This window comes from Anabrus simplex, chromosome 3 (assembly GCF_040414725.1).
Source record: "Anabrus simplex isolate iqAnaSimp1 chromosome 3, ASM4041472v1, whole genome shotgun sequence".
NCBI classification, from domain to species: Eukaryota; Metazoa; Arthropoda; class Insecta; order Orthoptera; family Tettigoniidae; genus Anabrus; species Anabrus simplex.
This window is the reverse complement of record NC_090267.1, coordinates 46,508,378-46,534,668: the sequence shown is the minus strand read 5'-3', so window position 1 is coordinate 46,534,668 and position 26,291 is coordinate 46,508,378. Positions and strand designations below refer to the sequence as shown.

General features: G+C 40.5%; 1 protein-coding gene across 1 annotated transcript in view; it reads left to right on the top strand.

Annotated features, from left to right (window-relative positions):
• LOC136866645 (nose resistant to fluoxetine protein 6-like) overlaps positions 1-26,291 on the top strand; it is a 188,418-nt gene that overhangs the window by 90,973 nt on the left and 71,154 nt on the right. Inside the window, exons 4-5 of the mRNA XM_068226790.1 lie at positions 9,453-9,609; positions 14,888-15,084. Of these exons, the coding sequence (XP_068082891.1) occupies positions 9,453-9,609; positions 14,888-15,084 (354 nt within the window). The remainder of the gene's footprint in view (positions 1-9,452; positions 9,610-14,887; positions 15,085-26,291) is intronic.

Here is a 26,291-nt window from a genome sequence, read left to right as displayed (position 1 = left end):
TGAATTGAGCTTTTCCCACTCATCGATTACTCCCATTAAGCAGATGAGTAAAAGGGATAGATTTTGCCTTGGAACTCTACACTATTCCCCCCACTCGAAATTAAATTAAAGAGTGTTTACGGCTCACGGCTCTCTGCGGCCTGGTCATTTCAGCTCTAGAACATTGGTCTGTTAGATCGGCAGCGCAGTACTGTTCGTTAAAAGTGTGAACATGTGTGGTTTTTCATTTGCTCGAGTTATGATAGCATTGTTTTTAATCGTGGCATTCCTACTGGCGTCATTGTAATGACCTATGTTGATTTCAGTTGGGAAAATCACTTTGTGAGGATATCAAAAGGCAGGTGGAGAGTGAGTGTCTGCTATTATAATGAAAACTCTCCAACTTGATTGTGACTGATGGTAGGCAAGAGGGCCTACCATAACAGTGCAAATTCCCTAACCCAGTCTTCACATAAGAAAAGACGTTTGGTGAATTCCCCGTCGCGTTTCTAGGGAAACGTTAGAGCTATGCAATTTAATACTCTCTTACCCACAAAGTGTACACTACCCAACGTAGAATTCTGTATACAATGTGGAACTCCGTAGCGAAGCACGGGTACATCAGCTAGTCTCACATAAAAATGATACATTGAAAATTTTGGTGCAACACCGAGCCTCAAACAACACCAGCTGCCACTGCTAAGTGGAATGATTTGAATTGTCGGTTGAGAGATGGCTTTAAATGATGTTAGTTGAGGAATAATCTTGAGTGTAGTCAAAAAAGTAGGAAAGATAATAATCTGAAGGTAAAGTTGGAACTCGTCCGCCTCTTTTGTCTAGTGGTTAGTGTGATTAGCTGCCACCCCCAGAGGATCGGGTTAGATTCACGGTTCTGCCACAAAATTTGAAAAATTGTACGGGGGGTTGGAACGGGGTCGATTCAGCCTCAGGATGTCAACTGACGGTATCTAACTTAAGGCCACGGCCGCTTCCGTCCCTCTTCCTTGTCTATCCCTTCCAATCTTCCAATCTCTCCACAAGACCCCTGTTCAGCATAGCAGCTGAGGCCACTTGGACGAGGTACTGGTCCTCCATCCAAGTTGTATCCACCGACTCAATTCGACGCTCCAGAACACTGCCCTTGTGGCGGTAGGGGTGGGATCCCTCGCTGAGTCCGAGAGAAAAACCAACCCAGGAGGGTAAACGGAATAAGAAAGAAAGAAAGAAAGAAAAAGTTGGAACTCAAGAGTCCAATGTGGGGCAAATATTCATCTGTCGGAAGAGGGATTACGAAGATGTTTGATAAATTTCAACTTCTTCAAAATCATTTAAATCAGGTAAACAAATAATAGGGAATCTGCCACCTGGACGACAGCCCTAAATGCAGATCAATCAATCAATCAATCAATCAATCAATCAATCAATCAATCAATCAATCAATCAATCAATCAATCAATCAATCAATCAATCAATCAATCAATCAATCAATCAATCAATCAATCAATCAATCAATCAATCAATCAATCAATCAATCAATCAATCAATCAATCAATCAATCAATCAATCAATCAATCAATCAATCGTTTGCACTTAGGGCGGTCACCCAGGTGGTATATTCCCTAACTGTTCTTTGCCTCATATTTACATGTATTTATAACTATCTGAAGACAACCCGCTTCACTTGGTTTTCTTGTACATCCGTCCGGTTTTCTCTATATAATACAAAAGACCACTCTTCTTCTTTCTCTTCTCAATCACTACTGATCTGCGTTTAGGGCAGTCGCCCAGGTTGCAGGTTCACTATCTGTTGTTTTCCTAGCCTTTAATTAAATGATTTCAAAGAAGTTGGAAATTTATTGAACATCTCCGTTGGTAAATTATTCAATCCTTAATTCCCTTTCTTACAAATGAATATTTTCCCCAATTTGTCCTCTTGAATTCCAACTTTATCTTCATATTATGATCTTTCCTACTTTAAAAGATGCCACTCAAACTTATTCGTCTGCGAATGTCATTCCACGCCATCTCTCTACTGACAGTTCGGAATATACCACTTAGTCGAGCAGCTCGTCTCCTTTCTCCCAGGTCTTCCGAGCCCAAACTTTGCAATATTTTTATAACGCTACTCTTTTATCGAAAATAGTCCAGACCAAATGGAGCTGCTTTTCTTTGGATTTTTACCAGTCCATGAATCAAGTAATTCTGCTGAGGGTTCCATACACTGGAACCATACTCTAATTGGGGTCTTACCAGAGACTTGTATGCCCTCTCCTTTGCATCCTTACTACAACCCCTAAATACCCTCATAACCATGTGCAGAGATCTGTACCCATTATTTACAATCCCATTTATGCGATTACCCCAATGAAGATCTTTCCTTAGACTATGTTAACATCTAGATACTTACACTGATCCCCGAAAGGAACTTTCATACCATCAACGCAGTAATTAAAACTGAGAGGACTTTTCCTATTTATGAAACTCACAACCTGACTTTAAACCCCGTTTATAATCATACCATTGCCTACTGTCCATGTCACAACATTATCGAGGTCATTTTGCAGTTGGTCACAATCTTGTAACTTATTTGTTACTTTGTACAGTGCTAGCAGTTACCCACGACTTCGCTCGCGTGGATTTCGTAATTTGTTAAAAGTACTGTACTAAGACATTATTTGAAAATCCCTCAAGTATAAAAACAGACCCAACAATTGAGTTTCATTTACCCCAGAAACTCTTTGTAAACCGCATTTGTTGTATTGCCTCTTGGGGCTAAGATGTCCAAGCGACATAGAACTGTACTGTACAGTCTTCTCTCAAATCGAAAAAATAAAACAACAGATTTCTTTGTTTTTAAAAGAGATTCAAATTACCTATTTCCACGTCTGTGGCATGTTAAATGTTTGACATAAAATAAAGATATACCGATACTCATTTTAAAAATTCACCCGCTTTTTCAATTCTTTTCACCCCTTTAAGCGGATTTTCAGAAAATAAAAAAATATGTGTTTATTTTTAAGACGATTCTAAAAAACGGTTTTCACGTCTGTAACTTCTTCAGTTTTTGGGATATAGCCTAAGTATGCTCATAAAAGGTATTCCACATCTTCTTCACTTCCTTATACCCCTCTCCCCCTTAAGTGGACTTTCCGAAAAAAATAAATGCGTGTTTCTTTATTTTTAAAGGAAATTAAAAAATACCAATTTTCACGTCTGTAACATCTTTAGATTTTTTAAAATATACTCGTAGGTATTCTCATACAAATAATTCAACTAATTTTTCAATTCTTTCACTCCCTTTAAGTCGATTTTCCGAAAACAAAAAAATAATGTTTCTTTTTAAAGGAGATTCCAAATACCAATTTCCATGTCTAACATCTTACGATTTTGATATATAAGTACCCTAAAGTACCCTAATACAAATAATTTAACTAATTTTACAAATCATTCACCCCCTTTTAAGTGGATTTTTCGAAAACAAAAGGATACGTGTTTCTTTGAAAACAGATTCGTAATACAAATTTTCATTTCTGTATCATCTTAAGTTTTTGAGATATAAGTATCGTCATAAAAGGAATTCAACTGGTTTTTCACCTTCCACGCCCTGTAAAGTTGTCTTCCCCCTCCCCCCCCCCAAAGTGTGTTTATTTCTTTTTGAAGTAGATTCTAAATAACAATTTTCACGCCTGTAACATCTTCAGTTTTTGAGATATAAGTACCACCATAAAAATAATTTAATTACATTCACTTCTTTTCACCCTCCAGCCTTAAGTGAATTTTCCGAAAACAAAAAATACGTTTAATTTTATGTATAGATATATATTGTTTACTTAGCTTTTTCTTAAATATTTTGAATATTTTGGGAATTAATTGAACATTTCCCTTGAGAAAGTTGCTCCAATCCTCTACTCCTAGTTGTTTTTATTTATTTATTCTGCCCGAAGGCAGGTCCGAACCTTCGCAGAGGTGTGCCTGAGCCGGAGTTTACGTACGGTAGGGTGGCCAGTTCCTTTCCACTCCTCCATTCCGTTACCCCCTACCAACAGCGCGTAGCAACCCATCCAAATCTCGACCACGCCCAATGTTGCTTAACTTCGGAGATCTCACGGGATCCGGGGTTTCAACACGTCTACGGCCGTTGGCCTCCTCGTCGTATAAATGAATATTTGCCACAATCTGTCCTCTTGAATTTCGACTTTATTTTCATATTATGATCCTCTCTACTTTTAAAAGTTCCACTCAAGCTTATTCTTTTACGAGTACTTATGTCATTCCACGCCATCTCCCCACTGGCAACTCGGGACACACCACTTAGTCGAGCATCTCGTCTCCTTACTCCCAAGTCTTCCCAGAGTAAAGTTTGCAACATTTTAGTAACGCTATTCCTTTGTCGGAAATCCAAAACAAATCGTTCTGTTTTCCTTTGAATTTTTTCCAGTTCTCGTATCAAGTAGTCCTGGTGAGGTCCTATCAGTTGTCAGATATCATAAATGTGTCAGTCTGCTTCACGAAAAGCCTAAGTAAAGGGGCCCATTCACAGTCGAGCCGGTTGGCGAGCCGGTCCATGTATAAAATCCCCACCCCGAACGCGACTGGCTCGACGGTGACCATACACTGGCGAATCCGTTGGCGGATCAGTCCGCTAGTCTGTATTGCAAATAGTATGTGCATTGCCTAGTTTTTGTTATAGAGATAGTGGGTTGGAATCCCACTGTCGGCAGCCCTGAAGATGGTTTTCTTTGGTTTCCCATTTTCACGCGAGGCTGTACCTTAATTAAGGCCACGGCCGCTTCCTTCCAACTCCTAGGCCGATTGCAAGCTCGTGCTAAATTAGCGGAGGAAGAGCCGCCTAACGGAGGAAACGATGAACTGGGAGAGAGGTCCACCTTTCTCTTCTACTCGCTATGCTACAAGGTTAAATGAACATTCCGCTCAACTTACGATCGCATTAGATTAAGTCAGACAACATACAATCGGGCTTCACTGATAATGCACATTGTTGTTCAGAAGTTAGATAGTAAGACTAATGACAACAGATTGTTATCAGTGGGATAATGTTCAGAAGGGGTACTGACTGGTGGGTGATTGTGATTTAAATACGACTGCGAATTGGGTATGTGAGATCTTGGGAGTGAGATTTGTAGATTCTAAAGGGTGGGTAGGACATAAGGATGGACGCTCAAATCGCCTTCACTTGAACCGCAGTGGCGCATGCAGTATGTCAGTGAGTCTGTTTGCAAGGGTAATAGAGAGGTACATTCAGAGAAATGGGGTGGTGTGGGGAGCGGTAATGACAGTAGCGAAGCCAGGATCGATAGATTAGGAGGGGAGGGTGGTGTAATGGTTACAAAACTGTGATAGAACATAGTGAGGGTGCTTGTGCGTGTGTGGTGCACCCATACATGAGTGTCATTATAAGGACACTGATACAAGTAAATTCTGTTGATATTCAAATTGCAGTACAGGACAAAATATTACATTAAAATACAGAACAAGAACAATACGATTAAGGTGAACAGTATGTTCAGTTTAGATCTAAAATCCAAATTTGGAGCCTTCTTAGAAGGTAGATTCACGAGATCTGTTGTTTTTACAATTATGTCTCTGTGAATGTTCAATAGAGCCATCATTTTAACAGTTTCTGTTTATATTATTTTGTAAAAATTCCATGGGTGGCGGGGGGGGGGGGGGGAGGTTCTAAACCCCAGTAACCGCCCACTCGTTGGCTACGCCCCTGGGTAATGATCATATAAGAGCTGCCAGTCAAGTAAGAATGACTCAAAACGCTTAGTGTTGAAATGTAGAAGTATTGTATAAAAAGGTATAGAATTAAGTAATTTAATAAGATACATGGAGCCTCCGTGGCTCAGGCGGCAGCGCGCCGTCCTCTCACCGCTGGGTTCCGTGGTTCAAATCCTGGTCACTCCATGTAAGATTTGTATTGGACAAAGCGGAGGCAGGGCAGGTTTTTCTCCTGGTACTTCGGTTTTCCCTGTCATCTTTCATTCCAGCAACACTATCCAATATCATTTCATTTCATCTGTCATTCATTAATCATTGCCGCAGAGGAGTACGACAGACTTCGGCAGCCGGCACAGTTCCTATCATCGATGCCAGATGGGGGCTTCATTCATTCCATTCTTGACCTGGTCGAATGACTGGAAATAAGCTGTGGATTTTCAATAAGGTACATATTTACACGATATTTTAATAGGTGCTGAATCAGGGCTGAGAAATTATATGATGGATGTCGACATTTTATCACGTGTCTGGAGTGTTTAACGCAGAGATAAGTCCGGCTCCAAGGCTAAATGGTTATCGTGCTGGCCTTTGGTCACAGGAGTCCCTAGTTCGATTCCTGGCAGGGTCGGGAATTGTAACCATCATTGGTTAATTTCGCTGGCACGGGACTGGGTGTATGTATCGTCTTCATTATTTCATCTTTATCACGACGCGCAGGTCGCCTACGGGTGTCAAATCAAAAGGCCTGTACCTGGCGATCCGAACTTGTCCTCGGACACTCCCGGCACCAAAAGCCATACGCCATTTCATTTCAACGCAGAGATAGGATAGGAACGGGCGAGGGGGAGTGTCTTGCTACTGAAAGATGAATTTATAAGCTACGAAAAAAAAGATGAGAAACATGAAATTCTAGGTTTATCTCTAAAAGATAACATGCAACTTAATGTTTCTGGGGCGTACGGGCATGGAAATGGTGGTGCTGACCCTGATGCAGAACTATTGATAAAATAATCTGCTATGTGGGGACGACCCATAAAGGAATGTTATTGTAGAGGGTGACTTATATGCACTCTTCTTTTCATCCTTACTGGAACTCCTAAGGGCCGGTATTATAATAGAGGTTTAAACTGTTGGTTCAGTTTAAACTTCGGTTTATGTGTTAGTCGTGAATTATAAAACTTTTTTTTGCTAGTTGTTTTACGTCGCACCGACACAGATAGGTCTTACGGCGACGATGGGACAGGAAAGGGCTAGGAGTGGGAAGGAAGCGGCCGTGGCCTTAATTAAGGTACAGCCCCAGCATTTGCCTGGTGTGAAAATGGGAAACCACGGAAAACCATTTTCAGGGCTGCCGACAGTGGGGTTCGAACCTACTATCTCCCGAATACTGGATACTGGCCGCACTTAAGTGACTGCAGCTATCGAGCTCGGTATTATAAATCTTAATCTTAAGTTTAACTAGAGATTAATTTTACTGCCACTCATCTACCGATTAAACTGAAGTTTAAGAATACATAACTTTACAATATGGCAGAATGAATGGATCTCGAAGTTATTTTTAAGGTGTTTGAAGAAATACTAAGCGGTGATGAAGAAGTGGTTCAAATTATTGGACGACCACGGGCACCATGTGTTTTTGAGCAAGGGCACGTTACTTTCATATATGGAATGAAAAATAGTTTTTAAATAGGTTTAGGCTTACAAAACAGACTGTCATAACCCTATTTCAGCAAATTGGTGCTAGAATAAAACATGCAACGAAAAGGCAAGAACGTAAAAATGACTTTTTGAACTGTTTGAATGTCAAAAGTGTAAATTTTAGAAAATAAAGAACTTCCTTTTATTTCAGAAATAATACTGTAGAACCCCTCAGTCAGCTACTAATAGCATTGCGGTTTTATGCCTCCCGTAGTAAGACCACTTTTTCACGGACTATATAAATATTTCTGTACTAATTGCACAAGCAATTCTATTTCGTTACAAGTAAAATTAAGACAACGTCCATTGCTTTTATCCGCCATTTGCCTACGAGAAGTAAACAGAACATTATTGACAGTCATCTTTTCACGCACGCCACTGCTACCAAGATCGTATATTTCCTTCTTCACCTCAGTTTAACTTAGGCCGGCTGTTATAAGACTCACCATCGGTTTAAACTAAAGTTACAGTTTAACTTAATCTTCAGTTTAAACCCTCATTATAATACCGGCCCTAAGTATAAGAGGCAGACAAATGGAAACCGAACACCTGCTACAACGTGACCATGGAATGTTTTTATTCAAAAGTATATTACAAAAAGTGTTAATACATTTATCCTACTGGGAGACGAGACGATCAATTCCAGTTTTGTAGAAAAAGATAGGTCTCTGACGGATCCATAGCCGCAACCACTCTTGCACTTTCTCGTCCGAATGAAACCGATATCCGCGAATGTTTTTCTTCGTCCGTGATTCGTCGGTTTTCCCGGATAAGGTATTCAGTCAACCCTATCACATATTGCACTGATGTGCGCCCTTTCCCGAATCTCCTATACCACTCGTGAACACTCGTCAGTGTTCTTCATACACAGCAGACATGCGACGATTTCGCTTTCTCCAGTATCCTCAGCCGCCAAAAAAAAAAAAAAAAAAAAAACCACGTCTTTGCTTGTCTCCGTTTCTACAGCTGGACGAACACACCAGACCAGTCCCTGCACCAACAACTGCGTGCACCTGTGAGTTGTCACTATGCAGTTCTCCTACCATAGCGATGGCAGTATCGATACGTAACAACAGTGTTGCCGCCTCTGTGGTGTAGTGGTTAGCGTGATTAGCTGTCACTCCCGGAGGCCCGGTTTCGATTCCCGGCTCTGCCACGAAATTTGAAAAGTGGTACGAGGGCTGGAACGGGGTCCACTCAGCCCCAGGAGGTCAACTGAGTAGAGGTGGGTTCGATTCCCATCTCAGCCACCTTGGAAGTGGTTTTCCGTGGTTTCCCACTTCTCCTGCAGACAAATGCCGGGATGGTACCTAACTTAAGGCCACGGCTGCTTACTTCCCTCTTCCTTGTCTACCCCTTTCAATCTTCCTTTCCCCCCGCAAGGCCCCTGTTCAGCATAGCAGGTGAGGCCGCCTGGGTGAGGTACTGGTTACTCCCCAGTTGTATCTCCGACCCAAAGTCTCAAGCTCCAGGACACGCTTGAGGCGGTAGAGGTGGGATCCCTCGCTGAGTCCGAGGGAAAAACGAACCCTGGAGGATAAGCAGATTAAGAAAGAAAGAAAGAAAGAAAGAAAGAAAGAAAGAAAGAAAGAAAGAAAGAAAGAGTATGTGTTACGGTGGGTGTTCGGTTTTCATTTGACTGACCCTTATACATAAGTATGGACAACTCTAGCCCTTAACAGGCATTTGTTCGGAACGATGGATCGGGTGGAAGGGGTGTATGGGCACTCTTTTGCTCAAGAAGGCAGATGAATCCTCAACGGAGCAACAGCACAGGATAAGGAAGGCAATGGGCAATCATATGATAGTCTTTCCATGAGCACATCATGAAGCATCAAACAAACGGTGCCGTCGTGCCGGACAATGAGCGCCAATCTGGGTCCGAGCCGGCTGGTGTAAAATAGGCGTGTGGTGAGGCCTTGCTCGTCAATCTGTGCTTCTGTTCGATCAAGGAGATAAAAATATTGAAACATATTTTGTGTAGTTGTATATAATGCCATTTCTAACTATGTTTTAATTTCATTCCAATCCAGGCTCACCCCTACACTGCTGGCTGTCCTACTGATTCAAGCTTCACTGGTCAATAAACTAAATACCGGACCTATGTGGAACCATATATTTGTGGAAGACTGTTCTGATAGATGGTGGCAAGTTTTGTTTTACATCAAGAATTATTACTACACAAATCCGGTAACAATTTTTTGTGTTCATTGTATATTTTACACTGGAAATTTCTTTTTTAATGATATATTTTTAAGGGGAGTTAGGACTGAATTTTGAAAAAAAAAATCTACAGATTTTATCCGACTTTTAACAAATTTAGGTGTTGTAATCAGGTACAAATAACACAAGTTTTATCAAATTAGAGGCGTGTGACTGTACTGATTCAAATGTTACTTCAATTTTTATGCTTAAAAAGTAGTCTCGTAAAAAATTCTTTGCGTAAGAGTTTTTTTTTATCAAGCTGAACTTTTGCTGACATTTACCTAATATATGTAGAAATAGTAATGTGTTTTAGTATGAAATGAATACTATTGTGTCCAGAAATTTTTAAAATTTTGTTTCTGAATTTTAAAGATAAACTATATTAATCCTAAACTGAATATCAAAGTTAATATTTAAATTTAAAGGATTTAAAAAACCATTACAAATTAAAATACTAGTACCTCTCAGAGCAATGTCACCGAGTTAAAACGAGTTATGGTAAGTGTTACCGTGGTTTGGTGGATTAGCAGAGGTGAAAGAAGGTGCGGGGGTGAACGGGCCTCAAAATATGAAATTAAAGTTAAGATAAAATTTAACAAGGTTATATTTTCTTAGCAAAATCAAGAAATAACAATAATGGCAGGTACAGATTAGCAAGGTAAAAAATTACAATTACAGTATTTACAGGATTTGGGCTTCGAGCCCCGAACTCACAATTCTTGGGCAATTAGCCCAACTTTACCCCAAAACAAGTTTTAACAGAGGGGCAGAAAACCCCATTCATGCCCAGGAGCACTTGCTCTAAATTACACAGAAAAGCCTCATCGAGGCATACACACTCAATTTTCAAAGAAGAGCCACTCGCTCTCAACTTTAAGCCTATCAAAGGCCACACCAAACTCCACCTTCAAGTTGTCCTCTAAGGACATAGACACCGGGGTAAAATACCCAACCTACTGAGGTCTATCAAGTAAAAAAAAGGTTAATTACATGACCTCCAAAATAACAATTTGAGAGGAGGCGATCTGCACTCCTAATACATTTTGTTGAAAACCTAATCTGGCTCTAGGCCGCTAATGCAAGGGCTAATCCCATACTAAAGAGGTGACTTTAGAAAGAAACAATTTACATTACGTTAAGGAAGAATCGGTTATGAAAAATAAGTTCACCTCAAAACAATATGAGTGGGAGCTCGAGAGGGTTAAGCACTCTCTATCCCAATATGTAGCTTTACAAGAGAATAGATGCTAAGAGTCTTTACATTTTAGGGAAAGTTACATGGTGGAAACGCTTCGGACCCGCCCCGAGAGTTAAACTGCTGAGCTAGCAAGAAAAGAAGTTATTAAACGGCCATTACCTTGTTGTTGAACTGCTGCCCGAAGAAAGAGGCGCTTCCCGCCCCCTGCTACGTGCTTTACACTTTGAAAGTTGGTACTGAAGTGGCGCAGAGACCCGAAAATCAGCAGTTTAAATACTCTCGCGGAAAGTTCGAGGCGTTTCAGGAATGAGAACACCCGCCCACAAAAACTTTATTGGCTAGGGTTAAGCAAGACATTCAAGTTGGAGAAGATACACCTGATTGGTTATAAATTAATTAAAGAAATTCGGGATTGGCTAATTTTAAAACGAGGGGAAAGAAAGGGTTATACAGCCAACTTAAACAATAACAGAAAGAAATTTAACAAGGAACAAACTTTTGAAATAAAAATTTCTCCAAAAAACAGTTCTTTCACTTCGCACTAGGGTGCACCATTGTAGTTCTTCAGTAGTGTCCTCTAGAAGAGAAAGTTCACACTTCTTACTACAGGTAAAACAAAAATACATCGAAAACGACCCAGTTCAGAAACTTCAAAATTTCCAAGTAGTGACATCTTCTAAGAAACTTGAAAATTAAAACATTAGATAAAGTTCAGACTTCCTCCAGTAGGGGAGTTCCAACTGGCGCAAAGTTCGAATTAGCGGCGTGGAGGTGTACCGCCCGGTACAGTAAGAATTGCATCCCAAGGGGCATTTTGTACAGAACAAAATATTGAACATTTGCGAAGCGAGAACAAAAGCAAAGGCATATCTACTCATTTAAGAACTGCCCCGCACCATGTCTCCCCTTCAGACCTTCTGATTCTTTCTTACTTGGATATTTTCTTCCACTTCTGATGTCTTCTTCTTATTTTTCACTTGATCACAGCTTTTCTTTCTGCCCTGAGCCGCAAGGTCATAGCATATTGTGGTACTTTAGGGCGTGTCGTAGACCTTTACATACATACATACCACTCTCCTTTTAAATGGAACCAAGAGCTCTAAAAATGGCGGAGTGACTTGAATGATACCATTACGTGATGGAGAAAGGAATGGACTATATTTTTACGAATTAGAAAAAGCTATTTTGGTCCAAAATTTTTAAGTCATAACTCCTCTTAAGAATACATTTATTTTTATCAGATAAGGTCTAGTATAGTGAAAGAAAAGGTAAACATTGCTGTATAGGAATGTATTGAACAAGTTTCCCCATTATTTGACACAAGATTAACATATTCTAAATAGTTTGTAACTGATTCTTTGGATGGAAAGTACCAAATAACGTAATTGATTAATTTTAAACATAATTGAAGCAATACATACGAAAAATATTAAGTAAAATGTTCCATTTATTCTGTTTATCTTTACTCAGTATTATAAATACGTAACGATCTGGGAATCCGCATAACACACAGTTTTATGTAAATTTGCTTTAGCCTACGTCGCACCGACACAGGTAGGTCTTATGGTGACGATGGCATAGGAAAGGCCTAAGTGTGGGAAGGAAGCGGCCGTGACCCTAATAAACGTACAGCGAAAGTGTGAAAATAGGAAACCACGGAAACCCATCATCAGGGCTGCCGACATTGGGGTACGAACCCACTATCTCCCGGATGGAAGCTCAGAGCTGCGCACCCCTAACCTCACGGCCAACTAGTTTATCTTTCAAGAAGCACATTGATTTCACGGTCAGGGAGCTACAAGAAATTGGCTTTTTTAATAAGAAGCACGAGGAATTTTAGTAATGTCACAGTTCATAGTGTGTTATGAGGTCACCGGACAAAAAATTAGTCACCTGTGGAGAAATCATAACCGTCTGGATTCAGTTAGAAAGTGGGTCCACAAGGTTGTGCACGCACTTCGCACCCAGGTTAAGCCACTCGCTGAGGAGCTGATCGCGCAATTCCACCAAACTACGGGGAAGCTGATGTCGGCGTTCAGTATGTCCCATACATTTTGAATGGGGTTCAAGTCAGGTGATTTTTCAGGCTAATCGAGATGTGATAGGGTGGAGGAGTGTTCATAAAACCAGTCACATATGCGTCCAGCCCGATGAAGTTTGCTGTTGTCATTTCGAAAGCTATCAGTGGCATAACTCATCATGCAGATGTTGACCGAAAGGCAACACCTGGCCATTCAAATTGTTTAAATAAACATGCTGGTTCATGTTAGTGGTCACATCAGTGAGTGAGCCAATCCATGATACGAAAAACATCCCAAAACATCGCAGCCCCACCTCCGGCTTTAATTTGACCTTGTACACGTCAAAGGATGAAATGCATCATTTGGCCTTCGGTGCTCTCGATGACGTGTGTCATTGGAATACAGACAAAAACGTGATTCGTCAGACCACATTACGATCCACCAGTCAGATACTATCCACGTTTGATCATTTCCAGCCCATTGAAAACGCGCAGATTTATGTCCCTGTGTGAGCAATAGCCTTTTACGAGGTGACCGACTCTAAAGGTTCATCGCCTGTAGTTCCCGTCGCAATGTTCTCTCGCCAACGGGTTGGGATGGACATTTATTCACTGACTGCAGCAACTCCTGTCGGGTTTGGAAGCGATTTTGATTCACAGGCCTTGAAACGCGTCTCCGGTCCCTCACAGTCCGGATCTCTTTCCGACCGCAATTCTGATGTCGTGTTTCGTGGCCACGTGTAATACACCACTGCTTGTAGACACGCTGAACAGTCCACTGCGAAATACTAACAAATCCAGCATCTTCACGCACAGTATGGGTGTAGGGACGGCCAATCACGATTCCTCCTTTTTGCCACTCTGTCACATCCTTACATCTACCTATGTTGAGGTACACTGTCCGCTTGAAACATCAATGCCTCACTGATCGCTACTACCTTATGCTCACGCAGAGGTAGTGCGCGTGCCGTTGAGCACGGGACTCGTTCGTTGCGCCATCTGTACAGGCTTCACGATCCATCCGTGCATGCGAACTAGGGTGGCTAATTTGTTTGTCCGGTAAGCTTATATTACAAACGATATCAGAGATATGTTCCCAGAAGCACCACTCACTACACTGAACTTCTGAATGAGTTTAACTTCACGTCATTATGGAACAGCATATTAAACTTGTGAATGGTACAATAGACAGCTCGTGTGTTCTTCAACAGATGTCCTTCAATGCCACAAAAGGAAATTTAAGAACCAAGCAACTATTTATTATCCCAATTTCTAAAACAGTATTTTTCATATGTAGGATATGTACAGCGTACAATCATTTACTACATAACTATGTTTTTGACTTCTCTCATATTCTTAACAATTGCATAAAATACTAAACTGTGGAAGTAATTACTATATTTTAATAACTTTTTCTCAATACTACATTTTTTGTAAACATAGGTAAATGTTTTTCAGGAACTGTTAGGCATAGAAAGCTGAAGTTTGGACCATACAGTACATGTAATAATGCCTGCTGATAAGTAAAATTATGCAATTAGGATTCCCACCTCAGCCATCCTGGAAGTGGTTTTCCGTGCTTTTCCACTTCTCCTCCAGGCAAATGCAGGGATGGTACCTAACTAAAAGGCTACTTCCACTTCCATCCCTCTTCCTTGCCTGTCCTTTCCAACCTTCCCATTCCTCTGCAAGGCCCCAGTTTTATCCCCCCACCTGAAGTCTCGCGCTTGAGGACACTGCCCTTGAGGAGGTGGAGGTGGGATCCTTCGCTGAGTCCGAGGGATAAACCGAGCCTGGATGGTAAACAAATTAACAAAGAAAGAAATAAAGAAAGAAAGAAAGAAAGAAAGAAAGAAAGAAAGAATTATTACAACTTTTGTAGAAGTAGGTACTTGTCTCTGGTTTTTAAAGTCTCATTTATCTAATTACTCTACCAATGTATAATTAATTAAGCATTTTTTCATAAAGGATTCCGTGCAATACCCTTACTTAGCAATGGCATCATGTGGGAACCGCTGTACTATCATGTGATTTGTGTGTTGCAGTGCATGTTGCATACGTGGTACGTATCGGCGGACACCCAGCTCTACTGCCTGTCCCCACTTCTGCTCATTACTCTCTGGAAGAACCCTCGACTGGGGAAGAAGCTTCTGGCGCTGGGTTTATTCCTCGGTTGGTTCATCCCATTCACTTACGCTTACGTGTGGGAGATACCGTGTCCAATCACACCGTTTGTGTTTGTGTATGTATAACTGACAGTTTTGACATAAATATGTCTTAGAGCTTGCAGTCACCTAGAAACTTGTGTAACGAAATACAGTAGTGTCAAGTAACATAACGTGTGACGTGATGTTACCTAGTAACAGTACCTTGAGAGCTGTACAGTTCGTGGATCTATATGTCATGGCCATCCATCAATACTTCAGATCACAGCCTGCATGGTTGCTAGGTAACATCACATCACATATTTTACTGAAAGACATATTTGTGATAATTTGATTTTCGCTGATAGAGTAATACATTTTTATCAATCTTTCTGTCTCTCCACCTATCCATCTATACAACCTGATCAAAAGTCTGGACACCTACTTGAAATTGCACTTAGACTTTACCCGTATCACGTTCCCTATTGAAAGTCCTACAACTTGTCTTCCAGTCAGTGACCGGGTCAGGGATGGAATGAATTAAGTCCGTATCTTGCGGCGAGGATAGGAATTGTGCCGGCTACCGAAGCCTGCCGCACTCCTCTGGAGCCATTTATTTATTTTCAATGACTGACAGATGAAATGAAATGATATTGGAGAATGTTGCTGGAATTAAAGATGACAGGGAAAACCGGAGTACCCGGAGAAAAACCTGTCCCACCTCCGCTTTGCCCAGCACAATTCTCACATGAAGTAACCGGGATTTGAGCCACGGAACCCAGCGGTGGGAGGCCGACGCGCTGACGCCTGAGCCACGGAGGCTCTCACGTTCCCTATTATTAGAGATTACTATGGGGTGAGTTCAACTTTCGTCTTTATGATGGCTTGAACTCTTCTGCGGACAGTTTCAAATAGGTGTCTGAATGTCTGTGGGGGAATGTCAGACCATTCTTCCTCAAGAGTCGAAACCAGAGAAGGTAGTGACGTTGGACGCTGGGGCCTGGAGCGAAGTCTACGTTCTAACTCATCCTAAAGGTGTTCCATAGGGTTCAGGTCAAGACTCTGGACAGGTCAGTCCACTTTAGGAATGTAATTGTCCACAAACCATTGCCTCACAGATACAGCTGTATGACAGGACCCATTGTCATGCTGATACAATCATTGTCTCCGAACTGGTTCTCCACTGTACGCAGTATGCAGTGGTTTAATATGTGTTCATATCCTTACGCATGTGTTTTCTTCAGTGGAATAAGGGTACCACACCCTAACCACGAAAGATACCCCCATACCATAATACCACCTACTCCATACTTTACTGTTGGCTCTACACATGATTTCAATAATGTTCTTTAGGCATTCGCCAAACCCAAGCACTTCCATCGGATTTCCACGGGATATAGTGTGATCTATCATGTTAATCAGTCGTTTACAGTCATCCAACATCCAATGGCATCACCCTTTACACCACCTCACGCGTCGCTCAGCGCTGACTACAGAAATGTTTGGCTTATGAGCAGCTGCTCGACCATTGTACTTCTTTCTTTTTAACTCTCGACGCTCAGTCATTACGTTGGCTTGTCAGATGGTAGCACTTTGGAACTCAGGAGTGATTCCATCTGCCGATTTCTTGTTTTTCTTTTAACCACCCAGTGCAATTCTCGACGGTCCCTGTTCGTCATTATACGAGGTCTTCCTGGTCTTGATTTAGCTGCGATAGTACCTCTGAGTTTCCACTTCATAATCACATCACCAACAGTAGACTTGGCAGCTTTAGAAGGGTTAAAATGTCTCTGAAAGATTTGTTACTCAGGTGACATCCAATGATTAGTCCAGGTTCGAAGTCATGGAACTCTCTTGACCGACCAATTCCGCTGTTACTACTTCTCTACAGGCAACACAATACTCCCCACCTCTCTTTATACTGGCGGGTGGCATTCAGGGTTTTATTCCGCATTAGTGTCCCGATACTTTTGATCAGGTAGTGTATCTATCTGTGAAGTGATATTCCAAAAGCAGAGCCAACTTGGTAAAGAAATCATATGTGAGCTGCACAATTTTTAAATGAACCAATATAAACGTTTAAAAGCAAGGAAATGTGCAGAAGATAGTGTAAATATAACCTAATCTAATATTATACATGCATTTTATTTACTTATTTTATGTATTTATTTATGCAGCACATGACATAGCATGGTACAATCACTCGAAAGGAGAGACTAAAAGGTAGAAAAGCCAATGGGCAAACAACATACAACATGCAAGGAGATTCTGGTAAAAAGGCTTGTATTTTTTTAGAATTCCAGATAAATGAATGGAATTAAGACAGTTAAGATAGAAATCTGTGCGGGAAAAAAATTTATCCGCCCTCGCTCCACATTCGCACTGCCTTCATCCGCACCCGCATCCTCATACGCGAATGGTTATCCGCGGATGTTGTAGATATTTAACTGCAGAATATTACACCAAAGATATTGAAACGGATAGATCTGTTAACGTAATACAATAGGCCTGATACTTGACACAAGATCACCACAGTCAGAGGTTTATGAAGGATTTTCACTTGTGACAACTATCGACATACTGACATTTGTTCCTTCCTTCAATTAATTGACGATTAGGCTTAGATCAGATTTGCGGCTTTATGGTCTCAAGGCTCTATATATACGAAGGGGTACCCAAAAATAACCGGAATAACATTGCCGTGGGTGAAGCTTGTGTGGCACGCATTTTTGCCGCTAGGTGTGTACAGCGCAACCCATTGCCATTTCAGTACCGCCAGTGTTGTCGACGTGGCTTGCTCTATTGTTTTACAGTGATTGTTTATGCTAGCGCTGTTTTGTTGTTGTTTCGTTTTTTATGAAGGCAGACCCTCAATCAAACTTTTTATTTGGAAGTTTTAAGAAGATTGCGCAACACTGTTAGTAAAAAAAAAGACCCGATTTGTGGCAGACAGGAGACTGGTTCTTCCACCACGACAACGCACCTGCACACACAGCCATCTCTGTTAGACAGCTTCTGGCTAAATATGTCATGGTTCCGCTCCCACACACACCTTACTCCTTGTGACTTTATCTTATTTCCACGCATGGAAAGGGGCATGAAAAGACACCGATTTGACCGCGCCCGGGGAGCCATCTGGTGACGAATGAACGTACCATTTCCATTGGACAGTCGAGATTTCTTCTGATAGCGCAGAGCACTGTTCTCTGCGAAAAGTAAAAAAAATCACCTTATTCTCTTGACAAGGCATAAGCCCAAAAGACTATATCATGTCAACAATGAAGAGGTCAAGAAGGAAAGGAGGGAGAAGTTGTCAGACATTTCTAAAAATGTTTCGAACAGTGGAAGCACCGATGGGACAAATGTATTAGTTGTATTGGAGATTATTTTGTAGGGGATAAGGTTGTTTTATAAAAACTGAAAAATATAGCTTTTAAAAAATAATTCCGGTATTTTCTGGGTACCCTCTCGTATATCACTATTCTCCCATACCAATGTCAAGGGTCATCTAACCACAAGCAAAAATAAGAGTATATCTGAGTGAAAAATTAGAAAAAATTCGTTTAAAAATTATCACCAAAATTATCCGCACTGCCGTACAGTTTGCCAAGATACTAACTTGGCGGACATGCGTGCAGGGCTCTAGCTACAGTGTAAGCTATTTCTAACGGCTATGTTCGTCAGTCTTCCGAAAATATTTTATAAATGCGTAAAACTTAGAAAAATGCGTTACAAGGAAACATGTAATAACAGATTATATGCTTTCTTCGGCGTATCCCAGATATTCTTTAGGTCGCTGGAGCCACCTAGGCTCATTTTGATTTTGGCCGGGGGTTTAAGATCGGATGCCATTACTGACGTCACGTGATTCTTGAGTTTAAAATCACTCCCATTTCTGTTGGTTTTGCTTCAAAACGCATCAATGCATTCTTTACTGCTTACAGGATGTAGGTATTTTCTTTTCCGGAATTGCACATGTTTGCCAGACCTTTTTGAGGCTATTTTTAGGTAAGGTCGAACTCCGATCGACAGTATTTTCATAAAGAGTTTGGAATCACTGTTGGAGAGTTTTATCGGGTGGAAATCTCATACAGTTCGTGGTGTGAGTACTTCGGGTATAAGGTTTATACTTCCTTAATTAAAGCTTGTGCACTCTTGCAAGTTTTCTAACAAAATCTGAATCAGTGTTAAAAGTGTTATTGTAATAACGTGCCAGTACTTTTTGTAGAATATACTGTATAACTGAGGCCATCAGGGCCAGGAGCTGAACTCTTACAGACTGTTCACAAGACACTGTATAGATTCCTACCTTCAACTGGACGTAAGGGATGCTGATTTTAATTCTCATTTAGTTGTTGTTCGACAAATGGTAGGATGCTCGTTTCACCTAGTGATGAGTTCTCACAGTCCTGGAACATTTCTCTAAAGTATTTTTCAGTTTTATTTAGACAGTCGTTTTGTATATAGGAGTTGTCTGTTGTCTTCTTTATGAAGAGTAGTTATAATTTTCCTCTTCTCGTTCCTCTTTTCATAGGTTATGTGATAAAGCTGTACTTTGTCTTCTGCTAAGGGTGATTTAGAACATGAACGAACGAGTCTTCTCTTAAGGATGTTCTCCAGAATGGCTGTTATTCTTCGTTTAACGGCGGCTAACGCACCAGAAGGTCATTTAATATAGTGTAGTAGGAGTGTAGAGTTTCCCTTCGCTTTCTGTTCCGTATGGTTTTACAGTTAGTGATCCCTGTTTTGTGGGACGAATCTGTATGTGTGGCCAAATTTTAAAAAAAATTACGTCTCACCGACACAGTTAGGTCATATGGCGACGATGGAATAGGAGAGGGCTAGGAGTGGGAAGGAAGATACTGTGGCCTTAATTAAGGTACATCCCCAGCATTTTCTTAGTGTGAAAATAGGAAACCATGGAAAACCATCTTCAGGGCTGCCGACAGTGGGATTCGAACCCACTAGCTCCCGGATGAAGTTCACAGCTGCGCATCCCTAACCACAGTGATCGCTGATGGGTACTATTTTAACAGTATTGTCATGCACACTGGGTCTCTGTTTATGTAAAGCATATCAATTCTGGACGCAGATGCTCCTCGGAAAAGTGTAAATTGTACGAAGTTTCCACGTTTACTTTTTCATGTATGCGCAGCTGTTAGTCCTGATAATAAGTATACTTTCAAGCGCTGGAGATAGGTTGAAATCTCCTCTGTGGCATTTTGCATGTAAAATCCCCACATAATATTAGATCTTTGTAGATATATAGACAATAGAATGGTAGTTGTGTTGTCAGAAACTCCTTTCTCTCAGGGCGTTTGTGGGTTCCGGAGTGCAGATAGATGTTTATGTAAAATGTGTAATCTTCTGTGAATATTGACGTGGTCCTTCCACTCGAGTGTGCTTCGCTAAGGTTAATGTTTATTCTCGATGTGAATATAACTGGGTACTTCTCACGATAGATAATATATTGGAAATTCTTTCCAAAGTACAGCAATATAAAGACGTTAACTTCCTGCAGGAAAAGTATATCGATGTCATAAGCTCTAATAAATTCTTGTAATAGTACTGGTTTGCTGGGAGTTCCCTGGAAATTTACATTAAGTGATGCTACCATGTGAATAAGCAGAATGATTAAGGAAAAATGCACAGTTCTTGCCTTTCAGGCAAAAAGCTCATTGTTGAAAACATCCTAGGGATATGACCTGCGAATTTCAGGCAAATATAGTATGTGAATATATCCTTTATTTATTCCTAAAAATTACAATATTTTCTTAATCATCGTTATCCGTTCGATTAGATCAGCAGTCTAACTTTTTGTACCACTACAAGCGCTAATGTGTGTCATTGTAGAGTTTCACTTGAGCACCACTACGAGCGCTATTGTGAGTCAATGCAGAGTTTCACTTAAGCCCTTATAACTACGTTCGTGTGGACATTTTTCAGAATATAAAAAAAAAAAACGCCTCAGGCTATTGAACCAAGGAGCACATTGCAGAATGAATTATGTAAATAAGTTAATTTGGTTAGGATTTGAATAAAAAACGAGTTCAACGAGCGATTTTAGGCAGTTTTTCCGGAACTGCATTTAGGCCGGAGTCCCGGCCTTTAACCCTTCAACTTTCGGCACAGTTGAGGAAATTTCTTACTTTTACGCTTTTCCTAGTATGAGGTCCCGTACTTTGTCTGCTATGAAATGTTTTTAACATCAAAACATACCGAAATATCAAAGAAATTTAACCATATATAATACAAAGAGCATTTAAATTACATAGTTAAATAACTATTTTCGGAAAGCCAAGCTGATGTGTGCGGACTTGTGTGACCATTTCTTCCCACACATACAGCAGTTTGCAAACTCGTTTTCTATGACCTCCTGTGATGCTAAAATTACGTGCTTAAGAATAAGCGCTGGTTAGTAAAATACTGGTTACTGGTACTGAGTAGGATGTACGGTTGCGCGCTTCTGTGTCGTTAGCCAAGCCGAGATTACTTCAGTAACTGGATGTCTCCTACCAGTACATGCCGGTTAAAATGCACTGAAGGTCATAAAAACCAGAACACTTTGAAATACTAGAGATAGGAAGTTCATATTCATAGAAGATGTGCATTATAATTTTGTGAATAAATGATTCGAAATTCGAACCATGTCGGCCCTCAGGTTCAAGGTTCACATCGATATCTCTGCGCACCACCACCGACTGGTAAAATGTGCCTGCGGCTCTCGTTGTCGCATTAAACCGAGTGTTATGGATCAGAGTGACTTGATCAGGCATGCAGGATGCTTCGCAGACGTATGCGATAACCGTACCGTCAAATGAGTGAGTTTGAAAGAGGGCGCATTATTGTTATGAGAGAACGTGATGCATCCATCCGGAAAATTAGTGCTCGTGTGTGATGAAATGTGTCGGCAGTGCAATAGTTCACAGAACACTACGAGATGGGTCTGGTCGGACCACCCAGACCCCCAACCCCGAAAAAGATTGACAACTCATCCAAATGGCATTGCAGGACAGATCTGTGTCCTCTTCGGCTCTGGCGCACCAGTGGAACAGTAAAACACATCGTACACTATCAGGAGTGACAGTCCATCGCCGTTTATTACAGTCTGGGTTACCGGCGCGTCGTTCACTTCTCCGCCTATGCAGCGCCACCCCGAAATGACAAAGAATTACGTTATGCTAAACAACGCCATAGGGTAACGTGCACGACAAGGATGGAAAAACAAACAATAATAAAATACCGCCACTCAGATACCTAATTTACCATACATAAGTGGAAGCAAGAATTTGCGCTGAAAAACCATCCCATAAAAACAGGTCTGTGATCTACAGGAACTACAGAGGCAAGCATCTAAAAATAACACCACTTTTCAAAAAAATCAACTATAATTAGATAAGATAATTTTACATTAAATAAAAAATGGAAAACTTTAAATTGTTTGTTAAATAAGGAAAATTTTAAAATATGAGCAAACAGAACAGTAATAGTATAAATAAAATCTTAGTAAATTAATAAATAGATGAATGAAATTTAAATAAATATAGTGATTTAAAATAACTATACTCCATTAACAAATGAAATTGGTGCTCCATTACCTAACTTTGACCTAACAAGTTATAACAATTCATTAATTTAATAACATTTTTATGAGGAATGAAACGTAGGTTGAATAACCTTGAGTGCCTTTTGATAATCACCAGTGGAGGAATCATACACCCGCAATACGGTCGTAAGCATAGTTTCATAACTCATCACATGAAATTAACGTACCCCAAAATTATTTAACACACAACCAGCCCGAGATAAAAAAAGGATCAGACAAATAATTAAAACATAAATCCCAATTAAAATCCAATGGAAAACAAATCAACTAAATTAATATTCACAGTCAGCAAAATAGAGAACAAGGCAGGTCAGGTAATCCAATGCTTCAACATACACTAAGATTCAAACACGGTCTCTCGTCAAGATCAAAACAATAAACCATCACATTAGCGACGCCACGCAAGAATAAGAATAAATCCCAAGATAAGAACAACAAAGCCACAGTTACGTAATTGGGCAAGGCAGAGATAAGATAGTACAACAATGTGAAAAAGAGAGAAGGATAGCGAACATTAAAAACCTTCCACTAAGGACTGTCCAAACCTTACGACATAATATGGTTTTAAAAGGACTAATACCTTAGAATATTACTATATAAAATATAAGCTTGAAATAAACCTACTTAATGTGAAGTATGAATAATAATAAATAACATCTAGACACATAATCTAAAAAATATTTAATATTAGAAAGTAATATTTGTGGTTGACATAAAACTTTAAATTAATGAACCTTTTAAAATAATAAGAGTAAATAAGAACTTATCACACGTGAACTAATGAATAATAGTGATAATCAAACCATATGTTTTAGGTATCTTAAAGAATATTATCAAATTGAATTTAACATTTATGAAAACTCATATACTGATAATAATAATAATAATAAAATTAATAATAATAATAATAATAATAATCATAAATTGAGTGCGAAGGAAAAAACTGTGACGAACAGTATTTACACAGCGCATAGGTCAACACACGGTCATTACGGAGTCGAAACCAACGGAATAAATATCAGTTAATCCAGAACAGAATGACGAAATGAAAACTAGAACCAACACGGGCAAAGGTTACATAGCAACGACTCGCAATAAATTTTAAATAGCAATAACACACGCATCAAGGAAATAATACTATAAAATACACGAAACAAGCAAAATAAAATTATATCAGAGGGGTAAATAAAATTTTGAAAAGCCAAACATTTTTTTACAGTTACCGGTGAACGATAGGCAAATAATTTACATGGTACAAACATGGCGCACAAACGGCGTACATGAAAGGGAATACCGACCAAGAAAATCTCACCACAAGAAGCACACAAAAATTTAAATGGCAAATAAGGATAAAATTACATCAAAAGAAGAAAAATCATATAATAAGTACTTACATCGTAGTGAGATATCCAAAGTAACTTACCGGTATTGACCTATGCACTGGCAACACCCAAAGAAGGAAAGTTTAAAACAAATTAAAATGTTACATATTACTTTAAGACAGAAACAACAAATAACCAATCCCTAAACGGGTTATACTACTACATTTTTAGCCGACAATAGTCGGATGGTCCTCCATATTAGAAGATGAAAACAGAGACATGGCCTCGAAATGTCCTTACGCGACCAGCTCCAACAGCAGACAGTCTCCTTCCCAAGTAGCCCGCACGCGAGCGGTAATGTCTAGGGATCGTTGTGTGCTCTGGATATAAGAGTCCGTACACAAGTCTAGTTATACAATTCACGTATAGAGGGCGTCAGAGTTCGCTTTGCCGTCTTATACACAACACATACTGGCAACACGGAGGAATTTTCAGAATAATACGGTGAAGATATGCCACAACAGTCTCATATGTAATGAGCAGGAGAGAACGTAGACATATGTTCCATGCGCCTCAGCATATAAGATGAGCCATGTCATACAGACACGGTTTCTCGAATAGAGTCAGATCCCGAATTATATATATATATATATTACTGTAATATCGTCACACCTACCTTTGACTAATGCGCATAAACATGTTAGACTTCAATGGTCTATGGAATGACGCCACTGGGGACATAAATGGCAGCAGATAGTGTTTTGGGACGAATCCAGGTTCTCTTTGTTTGAAAATGATGGCCGCATTTTGGTTCGCCGCAGACAGGGGGGGGGGGGGGAGACATCACTCTGACTGCATTCGCACAAGTTGTACAGCGCCAACTCAAGGTCTTGGTGTGGGGTACTATTGGGTACAACCACGAATCACAGTTGGTATGTGTCCAGGGCACTGTACCAGTTTGATCTACATGAATGACATATTGCGACCCGTAGCCATCCGCTTTAAGCACGATACCCCAGACGGCATATTTCGGCAGAAATATGGGCGACCACATATTTCTGCACGAACACATGCCATCTTGTTGTCACAGGATGTCATACTGTTGCCTTGGCCCGCCCGATTACCAGACATGGCGCGAATCAAAAAATAAAAGAATGGATATCAGGTTTTTAACGATTTGTAGTACTTATTTCATTGAACTTACAGTTATAAATATTACATCAAACGAAAGAACAACTCAATCAGTTTGTTCTGTAAGTGTTCGTTCCTGTGTTCATGCACTAGTTTCTCTGTCTTCCGTTAGAAAGCGCTTTCGTACCTACGCGCATGCACTGGTTCCTGTTTCTAGTACCTAGTATTGCTAGTAGCAAGTTCGGCGACTGAGGAACAGAAAACTTTTTTTACAGTTTGCAAGGACTGAATCTGTAGTTACAGTGCAACGTACGTTCCCTTCAAGTGATATTAACATCCGTAGATGGTATTATAAGTTTGAAGACACCGGCTGTTTTGCCAAGGGACGGGTACCGGATGACGAACGCACGTGTTGAACGAGTGAGAGAGTCCTTCACGCGTGGCCCTAAGAAATAATTTTGGATGGTTAGTCGTGAATTGCCGGCCTTGTGGTGTAGGGGTAGCGTGCCTGCCTCTTACCCGGAGGCCCCGGGTTCAATTCCCAGCCAGGACAGGGAATTTTACTTGACCTTAGGGGTGGTTCGAGGTCCACTCAGCCTACGTGATTAGAATTGAGGAGCTATCTGACGGTGAGGTGGCGGCCGCGGTCTCGAAAGCCAAGAATAACGGCCGAGAGGAATCGTCGTGCTGACCACACGATACCTCGCAATCTGCAGGCCTTCTGGCTGAGCAGCGGTCGCTTGGCAGGACAAGGCCCTTGAAGGGCTATAGTGCTATTGGAAAAGAAAAATAAGTTGTGAATTAGCAGTTCCAGTGACGTCCGTGTGGGGAGTTCTAAGGAGGCGCTTAAAACGAGCAAGGTGTTGGACGAACTCGGCTTTAGACTCGATATGTAACTTATCGTGTGACGAATGGTGCCCACATTGAACACTTGTAGGACAAACTGCTTGAATTGTTTTTCACTTGATGTATTCCTTACAAATGTAAGTTCAATGTAATAAAAAAACTACACAGCCTTAAAACCCCGTTATTCGTTTTGAAATACTTTGCATTCTATAAACACAATTTTTCCGTAATTTCTACACAGTATTTAATTTTCTAATATAAACAATAAATTCTCAATTTTATTGCACACCCACTAATAAATATCACGACCCGTCACTGACTGTACGCAACTTTCTACCATGGTGAACAAATTTCACCAGCAGACTAAGATATTTAACTTAATGAAGTTTTCGTTGCTAGC